This window comes from Eublepharis macularius, chromosome 7, assembly GCF_028583425.1.
Source record: "Eublepharis macularius isolate TG4126 chromosome 7, MPM_Emac_v1.0, whole genome shotgun sequence".
Taxonomy (NCBI): Eukaryota; Metazoa; Chordata; class Lepidosauria; order Squamata; family Eublepharidae; genus Eublepharis; species Eublepharis macularius.
Window position 1 is genome coordinate 83,323,977 of NC_072796.1, and position 19,695 is coordinate 83,343,671.

General features: G+C 41.5%; 1 protein-coding gene across 1 annotated transcript in view; it reads right to left on the reverse strand.

Annotated features, from left to right (window-relative positions):
- Positions 1–19,695, reverse strand: part of PRKDC (protein kinase, DNA-activated, catalytic subunit) — a 187,385-nt gene that overhangs the window by 54,561 nt on the left and 113,129 nt on the right. The window contains exons 57-65 of the mRNA XM_054984623.1: positions 13,885–14,095; positions 12,928–13,117; positions 12,423–12,638; positions 11,988–12,100; positions 11,350–11,481; positions 10,499–10,678; positions 2,614–2,825; positions 837–975; positions 133–318 (exon numbers count right to left, since the gene is read on the reverse strand). Of these exons, the coding sequence (XP_054840598.1) occupies positions 133–318; positions 837–975; positions 2,614–2,825; positions 10,499–10,678; positions 11,350–11,481; positions 11,988–12,100; positions 12,423–12,638; positions 12,928–13,117; positions 13,885–14,095 (1,579 nt within the window). The remainder of the gene's footprint in view (positions 1–132; positions 319–836; positions 976–2,613; positions 2,826–10,498; positions 10,679–11,349; positions 11,482–11,987; positions 12,101–12,422; positions 12,639–12,927; positions 13,118–13,884; positions 14,096–19,695) is intronic.

Below are 19,695 nucleotides of genomic sequence, written 5' to 3' on the forward strand. Positions count from 1 at the left end.
GCTGCATACTGTGCAATCTGGCTTAACACACAAACAGGATCTAACATGTTGACCCAAACACTATGGTAGAGTAAATAAATACAAGTTTTTAAAGCTTGAAACTACACAGATAAATATATATTTTTTCCAAACCTGATAAAATGGATTGCACCATGTTTTGTTTAGGTCTGGGGGCTGTTTATCATCAATGTTAATAGTGGAGCAATATTCCAGAGACTTCCATTCTGTCAGATGATTGTAACATTCAAGAGAAGCAAATTCCCAAAAATCTTTTTCTGCTTCTGTTGGTTCCTCAGACCAGTCTTGTTTAGAGAGTGCCTACAGGAGCAAAGACAAATAGTGATAAATGGGTAACACACTGCAGTTACCTTTCATTCACAGACTGCACAAAGACAAGTTGAATGTATATTTATTTGATAAAGTATTTATATCCCATTTCTCTTCATACAAGGAGACTCAAAGCAGCTCCTCCAGTGATTCTACAAATTCTGTATGCCTTTTAAGCATACCAGAAGAGCTGCCTTATATTGCCATCCTGAACAACCTTCTATATCTATTGAAATCAACAGGCTTAGAAAGATTTGGCTCTGCTTTGGATTGCGCTGATGGGTAGCTAAGGGGCATAAAATGGCAGCATTCCATAGAACTATATTAAAGCCTACTTTTTCATGAGTATTCCATGCTTCTCATTTCCCTTAGTCACTGACAACTACCCCAGTTAAATGAGAAATTATGATTTGGAGAGCTGTTTAAAAATTCACACTGAGCCTCAGCAATTACTCCTTTTTTTCTTCAGATTCTTGAAAATAAGCTCTTTTATAAAGCATAAAATGTACCTCGTCATATTGTTTAGCTGCCTCAGCATAATCACTGTTTGCTTCTGCTAATAAGGCTTTCTGAGTGATTTCTTTAGTACCAATTTTTCCACTAAAAATACCCCGCAGGACATCGTAATCTCCAACAGATCGATAAAGCCTAGAAAGTGAACACCATCAATTTACCAAGTACACATTATTATCCCAATTTCTAATAAACAAAATGATTTCCATGTCTCCCAGATAAATGAGGCTTTGCTGAATTTGAAAAGCAGCCAATTCTTTCAAGGTCACTCAATCTTGCTAAAAGGTGTTGGATAGCTCAGTAAATGTTCTCTTGGTGTGTAACTATTACCACTAGTAGCAATCTTTTTGTTTTATTTGATTTGTTAAAATCACAATGTATGGAAACATAACTCTAGGAGAAACAGAGCGACACTGAGAACACAGAGCTCTTCTAACCTTTTAATGCACCATATTGTATTCTGAATTTTAAAAAGATTAAGTTGCAGTTTACCAGAGGGGCAATTAATCACGTTATAAGACTTACAGAAAGAATCTGAAAACGACAACATCATACTCGATTTAACAGCCATCAACTTTTATGCAATCTTAAGATATAAGAGCAGCCCAGGACATCATAACAATGGTACATAACAAGCCTAGCATCCTTTTCTGCACAACAGCCAATGAGATGCCCCTGGAAGGCCTGCAAGCAGGACATGGAGACCAGGGCAACTGGCAAATTGGTATTTGGTCTTGGAATACCGAAGTTCCATATGACTGTCATCATGACTAACAGCCACAAATGGAAACTAGCAGAAGACTTAATGGCTATTGAACTCCTTTAACACCATCTCAGGCAGGGGTCCCCAGTATGGTGCCCATAGGCACAATTGTGCCCACCGGCATCTTCCCTGGTGTCTGTGAAGTGTTTTTAGAAAGTGGGTGGAGCCAGGATGAACTTTTTGCAAAACATGGCTTCTGATCAGCCACTGGAGTATTGATTGGCTATGCAGATTTTTAAAACCATTGCTTTGGCAGAAACTGTTTCCACAGCACAAGGACCTTCACTGTGTGACTCAAAGTAAGCTGTAGCAGACATTTTGCAGTTGGCTCCGTCTCCTGCAACAGTCATTTTGTGGCACTCATTTTGTTGCTGTGTCCACCTCACTGTGTCAGAATTCCAAATGCGCCCACAGGCCCAAAAAGATTAGGACCCCCTGATCTGTATCAAGGAGCAGTGAATTCCACAAGTTCTGTGGGGTAGTAGTTTCTTGGGCTTGTCCTGAGTCTACTTCCCCCATCAACTTCATTGGGTACAACCAAGTTCTAGTACTATGGTAGAGGCAGAACAAGTTCTCTTTATACTCTTTCTTCATACTATGCATAATTTTATAAACCTCAAATCAAGTTCCCCCTTAGTAAATTTTTCTCTAAATGGAAAACCTCAAACTAGCCTTTCCTCATAGGAAAAGTGCACTACCTTCTCATCATTTTTGGCTGCCCTTTTCCAGTCCTTATTAAAATGCAGTAACCAATACTTCCAAATGCAAACACACTATAGATCAAAGCCAGGGTATTTGAATACTGGCCCTTTTATTTTCAACCCTTTCCTAATTAACCTTAATATAGAATTTATCTTTGTCACTATTGCCGCAAGCAGAACTGACATTTTTACTAAGCTACCCACTGTGATCTCAAGATGTCTTTCCTAATCAGTCATCACTAGTTCAGACTCCATGAGAACTCAGGACTAGGTCAGACAATAAACAAATTATTTGCAAAGAAAACTTACTTGGCTAGTTCAATCCATCGGATCACATTGGGAGGAAGCTCTACCTTCCCACGCATCCTTTTACAGGGTGGCTCTTCCTCTTCAGGAGATAGGTGAACTAAAGCTTGTTCAAGAAGCAGAATACCCACTGGTTGCTGTAAACTTGCTAAGCAGCTAGTACTCACACTGGAAGGGTTGAGGTCCAGCAGCTCTTTGTGTTGATAACTCATCTCCTATTGCACAAAAAAAAACAGGGTTGCACATATCTGTAACTAGTGTTCATTGAGTTCTTCTGTGCAGGCACACATTGGAACTGCACATGCGCAGGTCTGCCAACGGAGAAACGTTCTAGCTTCTTAAAGCTCCATTAAGGGCTGCTTCTCCTAGGTCACATAGAAAAACGGTTTTCCCACCTAAACGGTCAGTTGACCACCGGAGGAGCAACCCCTGTCTCCCTCAGTTCTCCTGGAGCTGCTGCGAACCAGTATTAGTTATTACCAGAGAATTCACAGCAGGGTAGGAGGGAGGGAAGTGACATGTTAACATCAACCATATAGTGTTTAATAAATATGTCAGAAGAGGACCACGTTGCAGCCCTGTAAATATGTGCTACAGAGATCCCCTTCAAAAAGGCTGAAGAAGCCTGAAACCTGGTTGAATGGGCCTTAATTTGCATGCGACACCATACCTTGGCCTGGTTATATGCTGTTTGGATTGCAGAAATGATCCATTTGGATATAGTTTGGGCATATGGTCTCTTTCCTTTATTTTGACTCCCAAAGCATATGAACAAGTCCTTTTTGAACTCTTTTGTTCTATTCAGGTAGAAGGACAGTGCCCTCTCTTTAAGTCCAAGGAATGGAGAGCCCTCTCTGCTTTTGACTGAGGATTAGGGTAGAAGACCGGGAGGCTAATGTTCTGGGATAAGTGGAAAGATGAAACATCCTTGGGCAATAATTTTAGACTTGGCCTCAATACCACCTTGTAAGGGTGAATTCTCAAGAAAGGAGAGTCAGCTCAGAGAGCAGATAACTCACTCGCTCTCCTAGCCAAAGTTATGGCTACTAGAAACCCCACTTTCCATGAGAGCAATTGCAAGGAACACGTTGCCAAGGGCTCAAATGGGGGTAACATAAGCTGTATAACACAGGCGATAGGGACTACTGGGGGAACAGCTGTACAATAGGGGATATAGATTCAACATTCCTTAAGGAATTTTGGGGAGATTCAGTGAGAAAACACCATCTTTCCTTCCAACAGCTCATGAGAGATTGAAATAGCAGTTAAGTGCACTTTTACAGATAAACTGGCCAAACCTTCCACCCTCAGATGACACAAGTAGTATAAGATATCATATAAAGGGCAGCTGCTAGGTGATAGTCCTTTCTCTTGCGCCCAGCAAGAGAAACTCTTCCATTTGGACACATAATTGCGTCTCATAGTTGGCCTTCTGGCATTCAAAAGTACTCGCTGTACCTCTTGAGAGCTACCCATTACTTGGGGTGAATGTGCCATGCAGTCAGGTGTAACCTGTTGGGGTCATGATGAAACAGATTCCCCCATGTGAGTATGTCCAGGGCTAACAACGTGATGTAAGTCTGTTTGGACTGCTCTAGTAACTTTGGCAACCATATTTGTCTTGGCCAAAATGGGGTTACTAGTATGCAATCTGAATTGTCCTGCTGTATTTTACACAACACCTTTGAGATGAGGGGGATCGGCGGGAACATGTAGGACAGCTAGCCTGGCTAAGAGTGTTGAGTAGGAGTCCCTTATAGAGTGGGGGTCATTTCCTACTAGGGAACAAAACACTAGAGCCTTCATGTTGTCTGCAGTGGTAAACAAGTCCACCTCTGGGAAGTCCCATTGAGCAAACACCTGCTCGAGATAAGCCTCATTCAACATCCTGCTGAGCATATCCGTCTTGGAATTGTCTAATACAGCAATGTGAATGGTATGCAGGGAAACCCCATTAGCAATTGCCCAGTTCCAGAAAGTCATAGCCTCTGCACAAAGGGTTAGAGAAGCTGTTCCTCCCTGCTTGTTTATATAGCATTGTCGTAGTATTATCCATCTGGATCTGGACCTCTTTGTCTTGAAGAAAGGCTACAAGAGAGACAAGAGCAAAGTGAATGGCTCTAAGTTCTAATACATTAATGTGTAGAGACTGTTCTGTTTCCGATCACCTATCTTGTATGGTCATAAAACCACCCTGAATAGAAGCATCAGTTGTCACAATTATGTCCCAGTGTCTTGCACCAAAGGGGACACTCTTTAACAAATTGGAATCCAGAGACCATCATTGTAAAGACCTGTTTACTTGCCTGGGTATGGAAAATTTATGATTAGGAGAATATAGCGTTGGCTTAAATCTCCTCACAAACCAATTTTGTAACACCCTTATGTGCAAGCAAGCAAAAGGTACCACTGCTGTGGCAGCAGCCGTGTGGCCTAATAGCTTCTGTATTCTCCACACAGGTTGGAATCAATTCCTGGAGAATATAGGTACTAGAGATTGAATGGAACGTGCCCTATTGGGTGGTAAAGTTGCCCTGCCAATTGTGGAGTCCAGGGCCATCCCAATGTAAGTGAGTTTTTTAGAGGGCTCGAGTTTGTCCACATTTTGTCCACATTTATTATCAAACCCAAGTGTAAACATACATCAGCCAGCAGAGAAACATCTCATATTAACTTTTCCTTTGATGGGGCAGATATCAACCAATTGTCTAAATATGGAAAGACCGAACACCCTTGCATTCTCAGATAGGCAACCACAGATGCCATGCATTTGGTAAAAACTCTGGGTGCAGCTGACAAACCAAATGGTAACATTGTGTATTGATACACCCTGTCATGATATTTGAAGCAGAGATATTTTCTGTGGTCTCTCCTAATTGCCACGTAAAAATAGGCATCTTTTAAGTTTAAGACGGCAAACCAATAATCTCTGGTTAAGGAGAGAACCTCTGAGAGCGTCACTATCTTAAATTTAGATACCCTGAGGTAATAATTCAAACCCCTGAGATCTAAAATAGGTCTTAGATCCCCATCCTTCTTAGGGACCAGAAAGAACCTTGAAAAGAAACTACAAAAGTTATCAGCACTCAGTACTTCTTGGATGGCCTCTTTTTTCAATAGGGACTTAATTTCCCCTTCGAGTTCTGGTATCAGATTGACTGTAGCCAAAGATGACAAGATGCAATCAGGTTTAGCCACAAACTCCAACCTGTAGCCATATTGAACAATAGCTAAGACCCAAGAGTCGGATGTTATCGACTCTCACTGAGAGTAATAGGTGGACAGTCTCTCTGTGTAACACAGGTTTGGGTCAGGTGTGGCTGCAACAAGTCAGAATTGCTTGGAGGGCCCTGGTTGTCCTTTTGCTGAACTGCAGGCTATGTGGTCTTCTGCTTATATGGCCTCCTCCTAGACTGCTGCATTGGGTAAGGCTGATATTGGCCCTGTTGTTGTTGGTAATGCCTGTAGGGTCTCTGGTAGCGTTGGTACCCATGCTGGTGCCTAGGGAAGTACCTTGGCTTAAAAGAACACTGGTCTGTAGGGACTATTCCCAAGGACGTGGTCATATGGCGATTCTTCCTCTTTTGGGAGAGGGTGTCATCTGTAGCAGCAGCAAACAGAGTTGATCCCTCAAATGGCATCTTCTCTATTTTTGCTCTCATCTCCAGAGACAAGGCAATTGATCTTAACCAGGACTGACGCCTTATCAGGATCTAACTAGCCATTCCTTAGGGCTGAGGTCTCCACAGCATGCCAGCCTGCATTATAAGCTGTTTAGCTACTCAAATGGTCTGATTCAGTAGCAATGTGAACATCATCTTCTTCTCTTTGGGCAAACCCATGACACAGTATGAGCGCTTCTCCCACAAATATAACTGGTAACCTCCCATGATGATCTGGTGGTTATCAGCGCCAAGATAGAGTACTGGTGCCTGCCATAGCCACCCAACTTCCTGCCCTCCTTGTCTGGTGGTGCAGACTGAGACTCAGGATGTTGTTTTTGAAACTCCTCTGTGACCAAAGATGACGGCACACAGTGTGTGAAGAGGGATGGCCAGGTGTCCTGCTTGACTTTATACATTGCTTCCACTCTTTTGGATGTAGGAGGCAATTCTGCTAGTTTCTCGCACGCTTTTAAAATGACTTCGTCCAGACCTTCCACAAGGGGGAACCCCACTAACACTGGAGCATCACTGTACAGCCTGCCCAGCAATTTTCTGGAGGCTTTCAGGGCAAAGGAAGATACATTGAGGTTCAGAGCCTAGGCCTCCTGGACATCTGCTCTGAACATAGTTGGAGGTCCTCGTAAGGGGAACCTGAGGATGGTCTAACGTCTTCATCGGGAGACAGTTCTGATGTCTTGGATCCGAGGTCACCAGGTGCTACAGGCGGATACTCGTACTCTTCCTCAGGATCATACTGCTGTTGAAGTTGCATGGGTGACAGTGGAGGTAGCCAAGCCTTCCTTGATGAAATTGATGGTCTTGGTTCTGGGGCATCAAAGCCTTGTGGGCCCCCTGGCCAATAGCAGTGATACAGTGATGAAATACAGCACGCCATGTGGTGTTGGTGTTGAGAAGAGCATCTCAGTTCTGATGAGTGATGTATCTCGGATCCATGCTTGCTATGTTGGCTCGGAGTTGGGGAATAAACTCTTGATGTCAAAGATCAAGCCCGAGTCGAAGTTTCTCTCACTGGGGTCGGATCCCTAAAAAGAATTGGTTCGAACCCATGTTCTGCTGTCCAGACAACTGGGGTTTCCACATCAGGGGCCTCTGATAACATCTGATCAGGTGAATTGAAGTGGGGTGACAGAGGCCTTGGAGTCACTAATATCACTTCCTCCTGTGGCTGATCCCACTTAGCCTGACTCCGATCAGAAATGGAACACAACAGACACAGATCATGCCCATCAGTGTGTGTTATTTTTGTCCTGCACTGTGAACATTTCTTGAAGAGGGCTTTTTGCAACATAGCGAAATTGCTCTCCACACAAACTCACTCGACTGTATCAGCTTAAGTTATAGCGCCAAAATCACCAAATTTGAAGCGGTATGCAATAACGAAGTCCAGAAACAGTTCGAAATCAGAAAAAGCCAGAAGAAGCAAATGAATCAAATTCACACAAAAAACAACAAACAAGCTAAAAAGCACAGTTCCTCTCTTCTCAGTGGCTAAGGCAGAACTGAGGGGGGGGGGGGTTCGCACCTCCGGTGGTCACATGACTGTTTAGACTGGAAAAACAGGGTTGTACTTACCTGTAACTGTTGTTCATTGAGGTCTTCTGTGCAAGAAACATGGGACTGCACTTGTGCAGGCCTACCAACTGGAAGATTTGTACCTAATTTTTTCCACTAGAGGGTGCTTGATGCCTCCCAGAGCACAGGTGCAGCTGTTTTCCCACCAAAAACAGCCTCTATCCAGGAGGTGCGGTGCCCTCTGCCCCCAGCTCCTCCTGCTGCCGCACTCCTCAGCATGAAGAGTGCCAGCGGGGAAGGAAGGAGGGCATGTGTACCTGCACAGAAGACCTCAATGCACAACAGGTACAGGTAAGTGCAACCCTGTTTTCATTGTCGGTCTTCTGTGCATTCCTACATGGGAGACTTACAAGCTGAGTGCTGGAGTCTGCTCTTCAGCGAAAAATGGATTGTAGGATGGCTGTGCCCACAGTTGTCTCTCATCTGTTGAGGACATCTAGGGCGTAGTGTCTTATGAAGGTCTCTGCCGATGACCAAGTCACTGCCCTGCGTATGTCCAGCAAAGGAACTCCTCTCAGGAACGCCGTCGACATTGCCTGCAACCTCGTGGAATGCGCACGGATCCCCAAAGGACAAAGTAAATTGGCATACCTGTAACACAACCTAATAACCTGTACAACCCACCATGCAATGGTTTGAGCACTCGCTCTCTTACCTTTCTTTGGGCCCACATAACAAACGAACAGTTGTCTCTCTATCCGGAAGACCTTAATATGGTCTAGGCAAAAAAGTATAGCCCTCCTAACATCCAGGCAGTGAAGAGCTCTCTCAGCCTCATCCCCCGGATTAGGAAAGAACACTGGGAGTGATATCGCCTGCATAGTTTTACAGCTCCAGCTACCGATCCTCTCATGATGGTGGCAAAAGAGGAACTAGAGGCAGAGGGCGTTGCGCCTCCTGGATAGAGGCTGGCTTTGGCGGGAAAACAGCCGCGCCTGTGCGATCACCCTCTAGTGGAAAAAATTAGCTGCAAATCCTCCAGTTGGTAGGCCTGCGCAAGCGCAGTCCTATGTGGGAGTGCACAGAAGGTCTACAGTTAGATATTGGAATTGCTTTCTTGGGCCAGAATAGTATTCAACAGATGCACATTTAATTCCCTATTCCTCTCCATAATGTCATGGCATCAATGCTGAGCATTTCTCCACCTCTACTCTGCATCTCTTCCTGCTGCTAAAAGGGAGAAGAGAAATCTGCAACAGCCTGATAGCAGGACAAGGGAAAGTTAAATATATGGCTGTTTTTGACCTTAGAGACATGTTTAATGTAGCACACAGAGGGCTCTTAAGTAAGCTAGTACTAAACAACCCAGAAAAAGCCCAACTACTTTGCAGTCCAATGATTTCTTTTAACCAACAACAACAACCAACTAACTCTCAGATGTACAAGTATTCCTACACTAGGAATAGTATTAGCAGGAGGAAAGAGCAAATGAAAAAACTACATTGTACACTTGTGTACACATCTGCTGCTGTCTAGATATGGCATTTGGTGAGGGAAATATTACTAACACCAAAAACCTAGGTCCAATTTTCACTTCCCTTTTAGATTTCAAAAGTTCTGCAGACAGTTCTTCCCCCTGCATTCTTATCCACTTTAAGAGAGTCTCTGCATTTTGGAAAATCTTGCCCAGTTCTATACCATTGTCTTATTTATCTATACAATAAACTGAAACTTATACAATGGCACCAAGTGTTCCATAAGTCTACTGAAGTTATCAAAACTAAAAGTTCTGAAGCTGGTATACAGTAACACAAGCTTGCCCTTCTCTTACTTTAATGTTCTTTGGTAACTAATATCCTTCTACTTCACTGTTTTTACATCTCAAATGTACCTCAACACTAAGCAAAGGCTAATCACATGAGCCCAAGTCACTTGATGAAGTACAAAGAATGTGAAAAACACAGTGCTTCAGAGTCATGTTGTTTTGTGAGAAAGATGTATCTTCATATGCTCTGCAGTACCTGGCCTGATGTCCTAAAAGCAAATTAACATTGCTAAATACAGAAGACGATTCCTGAGGCACTATTATCCGACATTAAGAGCATGGATAGATGCCAAGCGATTCTCATACAGGCAGGCAGTGCATTCTGCATCTACGTATGGGAGAGAATGGAGCCTTACAGGGTAAGAACTTTGGGCCAGTCCCAGTTGCAATGCTCCCAGATATTACCTTTGATTTAACAACAGGGAGTAGGCTGTGGGATCATAACCACCTCCTATTTCATTCGTGCTCTCAAACTCCTCTCACCTCCTTCAACCAAAGCATGATGTTATTTTTGATAATTAATAACCATAACTAACTGCACTTCTCAACCTCAGTTCAGAAACCAGGTATGAGTACAGGTCCCACTCCAAATTCTGCTTTTCAGAAGCATTATCTACACTGGTCCTTCTTGAAGTTTCTGCCTTTCAAAGTGATAAAAGAGACTTTTTTCTATGTATAAGTTAGCCAACAATGTGAGTTTTACATTCTACAGTTTAAAAATGAAATAATTTCATTGAACATTCTAGTACAAGGAATTAGCTGATCACTGGATACAAATTAAAAGGTGTGAAGAATGCTTTTGTTTTCCGTAAGCATGAAAAAGGAAAATACTACAAGTGCTTAAAAAATAACACAGATGCACTACCTGGATACAGGAGATGAATGGTGGGAAATATAACACGGACGTGGTCAGGAAGCTATTGAAGTCCTGCACCAGCTGTTGGATGGTGGTATTCTTCTCAGAATGAGATTTAGATTTTTTCATTTCTTCCAAAATTCCAGCAAACAAGCTGCCAAAAAGCTGTTTAGCCAGTGTAGGGTCTCTCTATAATTAATAACAGAAGTAGGAAATCTCAGGACAAGTATTTTCAATAGCTTTGCACTAGCACTTCCATAGCAGAGAATGGGGCATTTTCTATATTTACAATACCTTACAGGTATGGTGATCCAAATATAAAACAATTCTTTTATAAGTCTGGAAGGAAACCCCTAATTTCTACAATGAATTATCAAGTTTTAAAGCACAGTAACAGTCATATGGAAGCTCTCTCATTACAGTCTTGTAAAAAACAGTTCACGATGCTGAAACTATAGTAACTTGTTGCTGTAGGCTCTCTAAAGAACAAGCTGTACCACCTTGTCCATCCCTCATGTCTTTCCTTTTATTCCTATAGGTAGCTACAATGAAAATAGTAAAGGGCAGAGCACATAACACAGCATTGCAAAGTTAAAACATCCCTAAAGAAAGTCTGGTGTAAGCAGTACTATCACATTTGGCCATGGCCAATTTACTACTTCAGACTACAATGAAACAAATTCTAGATGTCAAATGCTAAACTAAAGTATGACACTGTATTTAAAGGGAATAGCTATATTTCACCCCTTAGTCTGGGGTGACTGAATGAAAATTCAAATCAAAAGCCAAACAATCTAAAAGTTAAATATGCATTCTGGAAAAACTGTATTTGGTTAATTAAAATTTGTGGGATAGCTTACCTGCGCTAAACCTTGCAAAGGAGTGATCAGACTGCTATATTCAATCTGGATGTCAGGGAGATCCCCTTGCCTGTATCTCCTATACAGAGTGACCTGAGCATCATGCTTCATTTTCAGCTCAGTTTTCAATTTCTGTAACAATTGAAACATTATAGTAACAAACCACTTGAATATAGATTTATTTAGGACAGTTTGCAGAAGTTATCACTGAGTTAACTGCAAATCACAGGAAGATATTTTTAGAACCATTCCTTACTCCATCCTGCAGTAAGTACTATCTTTCCTGATATATATATAACTTGAGCTTCTTGGTAACTCAGGTAGAAAAGAAAATCCAGTAGTCAAATGTACTTGGAAAACATTTGACATTTACAGGGTTTCTCTCAAGGAACTCTGAAGATAAGAGGTAATGATAGTCATTCCACCCAGATAACCTAGAAGCTGCTCTCATCCAACTCAATCAGCTCTTTTCTGCTTTTAGGGTTCAGCCACTTCAGCCACTTAACTTTCTCAGCTAGATAAGCAAAAATGAACTCTGTTCCTAAAAAAGGAACTTTTGTAGAGCTATTCCTAAAACCAAAGGTGTAGTGGTAACTAAGTCTCCCCCTCTATGGTCTATTTACCAAAAACAAACAAACCTCTTCTTGTTTCTTTTCAGCAACACCCTTCCTTGCATAAATCAGACTGAGCTTTTCTTGGTCCTTCAAGAAGCGTCTCCGCAGTCTCAGAATTTCTGCCCTCTCATCTATACCTAATACATACATGCAGGAGGAAAATTCTTTTTTAAAATATACACACAGAAAACCAAATACATCTTCTCCTGCTTTATACAGAAAACCTTGCAAATTACACAATGAGGTGGAAACTATCATCTAGAATATTATTAAAGACTAAACAAGGAAGAAAAATCCAAGGTCTTTTAAAGAAATTTCCTGACATAACGGCTTACGTTTTAAAACTGTGGTTGGCCCTTTAACTAAAAGACATGTGCGGTATTGTCTTAGACTACTTGCTTAGACCAAAAAAGAAATCTCTAAACAAAAATATAGGAGTGGGAGAGAGAAGATACATACCTTTAGCTTTGTTATCCACCTCATCTCCTGGCAAACCCAGCCTTGCCCCCCCAAAATTGGAACCTAATGGTTTGAAGGCAGCTCTCTGTGACCTATCAGCCCACTTGCGGATGAGCAACATAGATGAAGACAAGGATTCAGAAGATGAAGGAACTGTATATTCTGCAAAGGTGTCAACACTGTTTCCTATTAGCCAGTTAAAGGAGCTCCTCCCACCTAAAATATACAGAAAGTATTAACTAGCAAGCAACATACATAAAAATGGCTTGACTCCCTTCCCCAATGTATTGCTCTATTCTTTATGGTCCATTTATAAACAAAAACTAACTAGATTAGGACAGAGCATCCTGAAACAGGATCAATATGAAACCTGAGGAGCTTGTATAGAATCACTTTAGCATATACTCAGAAATATACACAATCGCATAAATGAGGAAGCAAGAATTCTACAGACAGCTCCTCATTAAAGAATAGAGCTTCAAGTCCATCTGATATAGATACTTACCAATATTTTGTGTGGGTGTAAATTCATACTGTTGTTGTGTAGCCCTTAGTTGGCCACTCATGGATCCATGAGTCACAAAAGATCCTCCTGGTAATTGATGCCTGTTCATACTCTGGGAAACTTGAGTTTCCACGAACATAGGAGTAAGAACAGTACTACGGTAACGCCAATTTGAGTCAACAACAAAATCCTAGAAGAAAAAAAATATGTCGCTGAAACTATCTTTGCCATTACAATTATTATAGAACATACACACGAAACTAAAACTACAACTTTATGCACTTACTTCTGAGCAAGTCCTAGGGAGTCCAGCAACACTTGTGAATGAATGTATATAGGATTTGATTGCACATTATTTTTGACATTAGTCAAAATATTAAATATTTTACTTAGGGAACATTGAGGACAGGAGGATGAATCCAGCCAACCTTTTAAACTCGATCGCACTTAATTCCTCTCCTTATTATAGCCCCCATCACATACAACTTTTGTCCATACAAATCCCATAACCCCAAACATAGCCTTTCTGATGGTCACTTCCAGCCTCCCACTTCTATCATCAATATTTATTTGACTTCTATACCACCTCTCCACCATGCTTAGTGCTCAAGGCAGTTTACAACATATACTTAAATAATCTGATATCTATGGTCAGACACTCATTTCAAGTAGTGATATTCAAACTGCATGGGGCAAAACCTCCCATTTTCTAATATTTTTCAATAAGACTTACCTGTTGATTTTAACATATACCCAAAGAGGGGCTAGATCAAATTTTGAGAAATTCTTCTCATAAAATGCTAAAGGATTTGCCAAGATATCATGTAAAACATAATATAAAATGGCCATGGAACAGGATTACTTGGAAACTTATGCATATCAGACTGAATCGGAAAAATACTTGATTTTTGTTATTTCATAGGACAGATGGAAATGAAATATGTAATAAAAATTCACCTGAAATTTGCATTCAGACAGTGGATATTCAAACATTTTCCTGGAATAATCTGGGCTCTTGCTGGTCATTTCAAGCAGGAAATTGGTAGCTAAACTCAAGTACTGAGTTTCAATTTTTGTGGAGTATAAAGAACTTAACAAAGTCAACATACGATCAAGGGTGTTTCCTGGTAACCGAGTTTCATCACCCCAAAAATTCCTAACAATTAATCTGTAAAAGAAAAAAGAAGACAGATAAGCACATGCTTTTCCAAAGAAATACATTAATGTGACCAGTCCTTTCTTCCAACTGAGGGAACCCACACAGGCTCTTATGATTTAGGGGAACCAGGTTTGTTTTGAAATATCAATCTCTCTTTAGGTTACAAGATGTTCAATGGGTAGCTAGTGTAAAGGCTTTGGGTTTGCTGCTGTGAAGTAAGTTTTGTGGTGAGCAGAAAGACCACGGATATTATTGAGGCAGGAGTTGGATGTAAATACCAAAAAAGATTTATTTACAGGTTGGTTTTAAAGGATGGCTCAGCAGCACAGATCTCCCAATAATCAAAAGAGAAGATTGGTTGAGAGACAGAAATTTAAGCTAGTTACAGCTTAAGAGTATAAGCTGAACTCTCTTTAAGGCTTGCTGGCACAAACAGGCTTTCACTGCCTAGCCCCCAAGTTGGATTCTGTCACATATACAGGATTCCACCCACACCAGCCTGTTCTTTCCCAAGAGTCAAAATAAATGATACCCGGTATTCTCATCACCAAAAACAGGCATCACAACCAAGCTCTCCCAGAGGTAGAGCTGTATCACTCTGCCACACTACCAGGCAGAGCTACCCTTGATCTTGTCTGTTCTCTTGCTGAGGCAGACCAAATGACGTTGGTCTGCACTCTCTCTGAGGCAGACCTGAATTTTTCCTCCAACAAGCCTGCTTTATCCCAAAAGTTAGGTTCCGAGACTTTCAAAGTCTCTGCAGGCAGGTTCTAACTAAACTCTGGAGATACAAACCCTATCTCCATACATTCACTGGTTTAGCCTGCTTACACACAATGCAAACCCTGAGACAGGATTCCTCCACTCTCTTTTTCTCTGAAGGTTCAGACCCTATCTGGTTTGAGCTGACAGTATGACAGCTTTTTTGCTCTCCCTCTTTCCCTTCTCATCTGGCTCCTTCAGTCCTTCCAGGGATGCTGATTGGCTGCTAGCCACCAAACAGGACAAACGGAGATTTGCTAGCCACCAAACAGGACTAAAGGGGATTAGTGCTTTTCCTCTCAGGGGCAGGGCACCCTCCTGTCTGTCACAATGAGCTAAAAAAGAATCCCTATGATATCTAGACAGCTGAATGTAATACTAATAATTTAACAGCTCCCTCTCAAGCTATTTTACAACCTTCTTATCTTTTATTTCTTATCAAGCCTTTTAAAATCCAAATTCTTTTGCTTAAGTGTTTTCAGTGTTAAAAAACCCTAAGAGAAATATAAAATGTGGACTATTGTAGCATTTAGGGATGTGAAGGCACAGGAAAAAAACCCCATCCTGGGACTGTCTCCCCTTGTCCAGCATAAATATTGGTGAAATTGAAGGGGAAAAAAACTCATATGAACTATTTTCTCTTCCATAATGAGTAAAATTCCTCTTAAGATAAAATTTAACTTTTCTTAGAATGTGTACCATGAAGGTTTTTATATGAAACTATCTGTAGCATTAGATAATGACAAGCAGGGAACCCACGGGGGGCATCTCATTTCCTCTCTGTATCCCCCTCCCCACACAATTTCTTCTTTCTACTGGCAGTTCCCATGGCCTCTCCATGTCCTCCCACCCCACCCCAGACTTCAGCTTTCCTTCCTTTATTCCCCCAACAGTCTCTCCCCTTTTCTTATTTTCCTGTCTGTTTTCCCATTCAGCCTTTCTTTTTCTCAACTTTTATCTTTTTCAGTTTCTCACCCATACATTTCACTGACAGAAACCAAATCTTGGTAAGCTTGGTAATATTGTCTAGGTTTCCAATATAGTGACTGAACTGGTTTCTACTTTATTTTCTAATGCAAAGGATTTCACCATATAGAGAGACAACATTACTCTACACTAGAGATGAGCATGAAATGGAACACGAACCAAAAAGAACCATGAACTGACCTGGTTCGTGGTTTGCGAACTAGCGGTTTGTGAAAGCTCATTTTCCACGAACTTCCACGAACTGGTCTACTGGTCCACAAACTTCCACGAACTGGCCACTTGGAGCAGCGGGGAAATGGCCCTTTAAACTGTGGGTGGGGCTTGGCTGGCCAGCCGGGAGTTCCTGACTGGCCAGCCAAGTCCGACCCGCAGTTTAAATGGCCATTTTCCTGCAGCTCGGAGCAGCCATTTAAACAGCCCCGCTGTCTAAATGAGCAGCTGCTTGTCGTGGATCTCCCCGACAAGCAGCTGAACTGCAGGTTTAAATGTCCCTTTCCATGCCCACAAACCACAAACCATGAACCGGTTCGCAAACTTGCCCCAATTCATGGAAGTTCGTGGTTCGTGAAAACACACAAACCACAAAGTTTGTTTTTTTCACAGTTCGTGCCCACCTCTACTCTACATCCATAGACAGTAGCAGTCAATGAAGGTTTTCAATCAAATACCAGAAGTTCTAGTTGTGTGTGATGTTCTTTTGTTTGTTTGTTTCTCTGAGGAGCTCTGAAAGTTTTTCTGGGTCCCTTCCCATCCCTGAGTAGCCAGCCTTTGGCTGGAAGTTTGTAACCAATCTTCTTGCTGTATCTAGCACAAAGTTACTTGCAATCAAAAGATCACAACCTTCTGAGTTGTGGCCCTGTAGAGTCGGCTGTCCTCTGGTGACCAGACCTCATAGGCCATGTACAGAAAATACAAGCATTTTACTTAAATTCTCCTTTAAACTGTGGCTGATGTGGTTCTCACTGAGGACACTAGTGTACAGAAGCCTCTATGAGGTATTACGACTTGCTGTGTATTTTGCAAGGAACCCGACTGATATAAGGCAAGCACTGTGATGGAGGAGAGGAGGGTTTGAGGGTCCCAGAATATTTTAAAATCAAAATGGGGGTGCCTGGGTCACTAACTTTTGAGAACTGCTGGACTAGTGGATATAATTGATCCTCTTGGACAGGTATAAGGGAAATTACTTTAAACAAAGAAGGGAGTACAGACAAGGCTACTACATTTAAATTCCCTAAACCAAGGCAGAAGAGAAGCTCTGACTTAAGCAATGTTGTAAAAATAAGAATGGTTTTGGAGGACCCTTTGAAGGGAATTGAAACTTTAATGATGAAGTTGAAAGAATTTGGTGCAGTGACTGGTTTTAAGGTTAATAAGCAGAAACCCAAAGTCTTAACTAAAAATATGAAAATACAAGATCAAATGAAACTTGAGAGCAAAACAGGGTTCAAAATTGAGAAAAAGGTAAAATACTTGGGTATTACTTTGTCAAATATGAACTGTATGTTATTCCAAAATAATTATACTAAGACTTGGAAAGAAATTAAAAGGGATATGCTAAGATGGGATAAAATTCAATTATCATTGTTGGGAAGAATAGCTACAATTAAAATGAATGTCTTACCTAAAATATTATTCCTATTTCAGACAATTCCTGTATTGACAACAGAGGTACCATTTAAGCAGTGGCAGAAGGATATATTGAGATTTATATGGCAAGGCAAAAAAACAAGGGTTAAATTTAAGGTTCTACAGGATGCAAAAGAAAGAGGAGGTTTGGGTCTACCATATTTGAGATTATATTTTGCGGCTAACTGTTTGGTTTGGATGAAGGAATGGATACTGTTAAAAAATAGAATACTATTGGACCATGAAGGGCATGATTTAAAATTTGGGTGGCATGGGTATCTATGGTATGACAAAGTTAAAGCCAATGCAGAGTTTAATAATCATTATGCACGGCATGCCATTCTCAGAGTATGGAATAAATACAAATTTAGGTTTTGTTCGAAAATACCTCTCTGGCTGTCATCACAAGAAGCTCATTTTAGAAGGGAAATGGTTAGTCCACCTAAATGGTTAACTTGCCAGGATTTATTGGAATTCTCTCAGGACCAAGTTAAAATTAAATTGAGAGAGGACTTAGCAGCAGAAGGGCACGCTTGTCAGTGGTTTCCATATATGCAAATTTCAGGGATATTCAAATTAGACAAGAGTCATTATGACTTTGAGAAATCTAAAATTGAATTTGAAATTGCCCTTTGTACAAATGATGAACATGTTAATTTCCAAAATGTATAAACTTTTGTTGAGGTTTGAGATGGAAGAAGAGCAAGTAAAAGAACGTGATATATTAATGAAGCAATGGGAAAATATGTGGACAAGAAGGGTTGAAATTTACATTAAGCTCTTGTATTAAAGAAATGTTTTACAAAATGATGTATCGTTGGTATATGACTCCTGAAAAATTGGCTAGAATGTATAAGAGGCGTCAAATGTCTGTTGGAAATGTGCCAAACAAGAAGGGACATTTTTTCGTATGTGGTGGACATGTAAGAAAGCAAAGAGTTTTTGGTTGCAGATAAAATAATCGATTCAGAAGATTTTGAAGATTAAAATTCAGTTGAAACCAGAGACTCTTCTGTTGGGAATGGACAGCCAGTTCGAAAAAAAGCTTTAGAACTTTGTTTTTATACTTTATTATGGCAGCAAGAGTACTTGATGCACAAAAGTGGAAAATTCCAACATTGCCTACAGTGGAGGAATGATGGACAAAAGTTTTGGAGTTTTTGTCAATGGCAAAACTTACTGCATTGATTAGAGAAAGGACATTAGTTAACTTCTTGACTGAATGGAAACTGTTTACAGACTTTTTGCATGAAATGGATAACAAGGTGTCATGCCTCAGGTGGAGTGGGCCACCTTATGCTGCCACCACTCTGAGATTTAGGGTCCCTTGGGAAGGCCCAGAGTACCCTCCCAACCCTTCTGACCTCTGTAGCTTGGCCAATAAACAGGTGCGAGGACCCAGCAGAGTAACAACAACAAAAGAGTTTATTTACAAGGACGTCAGTTAATCAAACAACAAACAAACAAGTGAGCAAGATGCCTTAACAACAATAGATGGGTGAAACTAAAATAAACAAAAGGCCCTGGTGCGACTGAACTCACTGTCCCTCTGTCTGCCAGGCCTGTCTTCTCAACCCTACCTGGATGAGGGCCTCTCCCCCTAGCAGAAACCTCCTCTGACCTGCTCCCTGGGAGAAAGAACACAGGCTTTTCTCTCCCAGACTTATATAGCATCAGCCCTCTGTGTTCTGACTGGCCAAAAAGAGCGCCAAAACGACCCAGGGGCTCCTAGGAATTGTAGGCAGGCCTACTCCCACTGCTAACAGGCTTCTGAGGCCTTGCTAGGCCTTCCTGGCACAGCCAGATCATGACATACACACCCCAGACCATATCATGGGGTCCAGCCATCCGGATACCCATTGATGCAGTCTACAACCAGGGATATGGGCTGTGCTCTGCCAATCTTTAAATCAACATTAACATTTTACATCAACAGGACCACATCAGATTACTCATCATTGCAGGCCCTCCTGGACAAAGCATCTGCAACCTTGTTCCCAGATCCTGCAATGTGCTCCACCCTGAAGTCAAAGTCCTGCATGGCCAGGCTCCACCGCAGGAGTTTTGGGTTGGTTAATTTGGCAGTCTGAAGCCACTATAGGGGAGAGTGATCTGTTTGAAGCAGGAAATCTTGGCCCCATAAGTATGACCTGAATTTCCCCAAGGCATAAACAATAGCATAACACTCTTTCTCAGGGATTCCCCAGCCAGCTTCCCACTCAGTGAGCTAT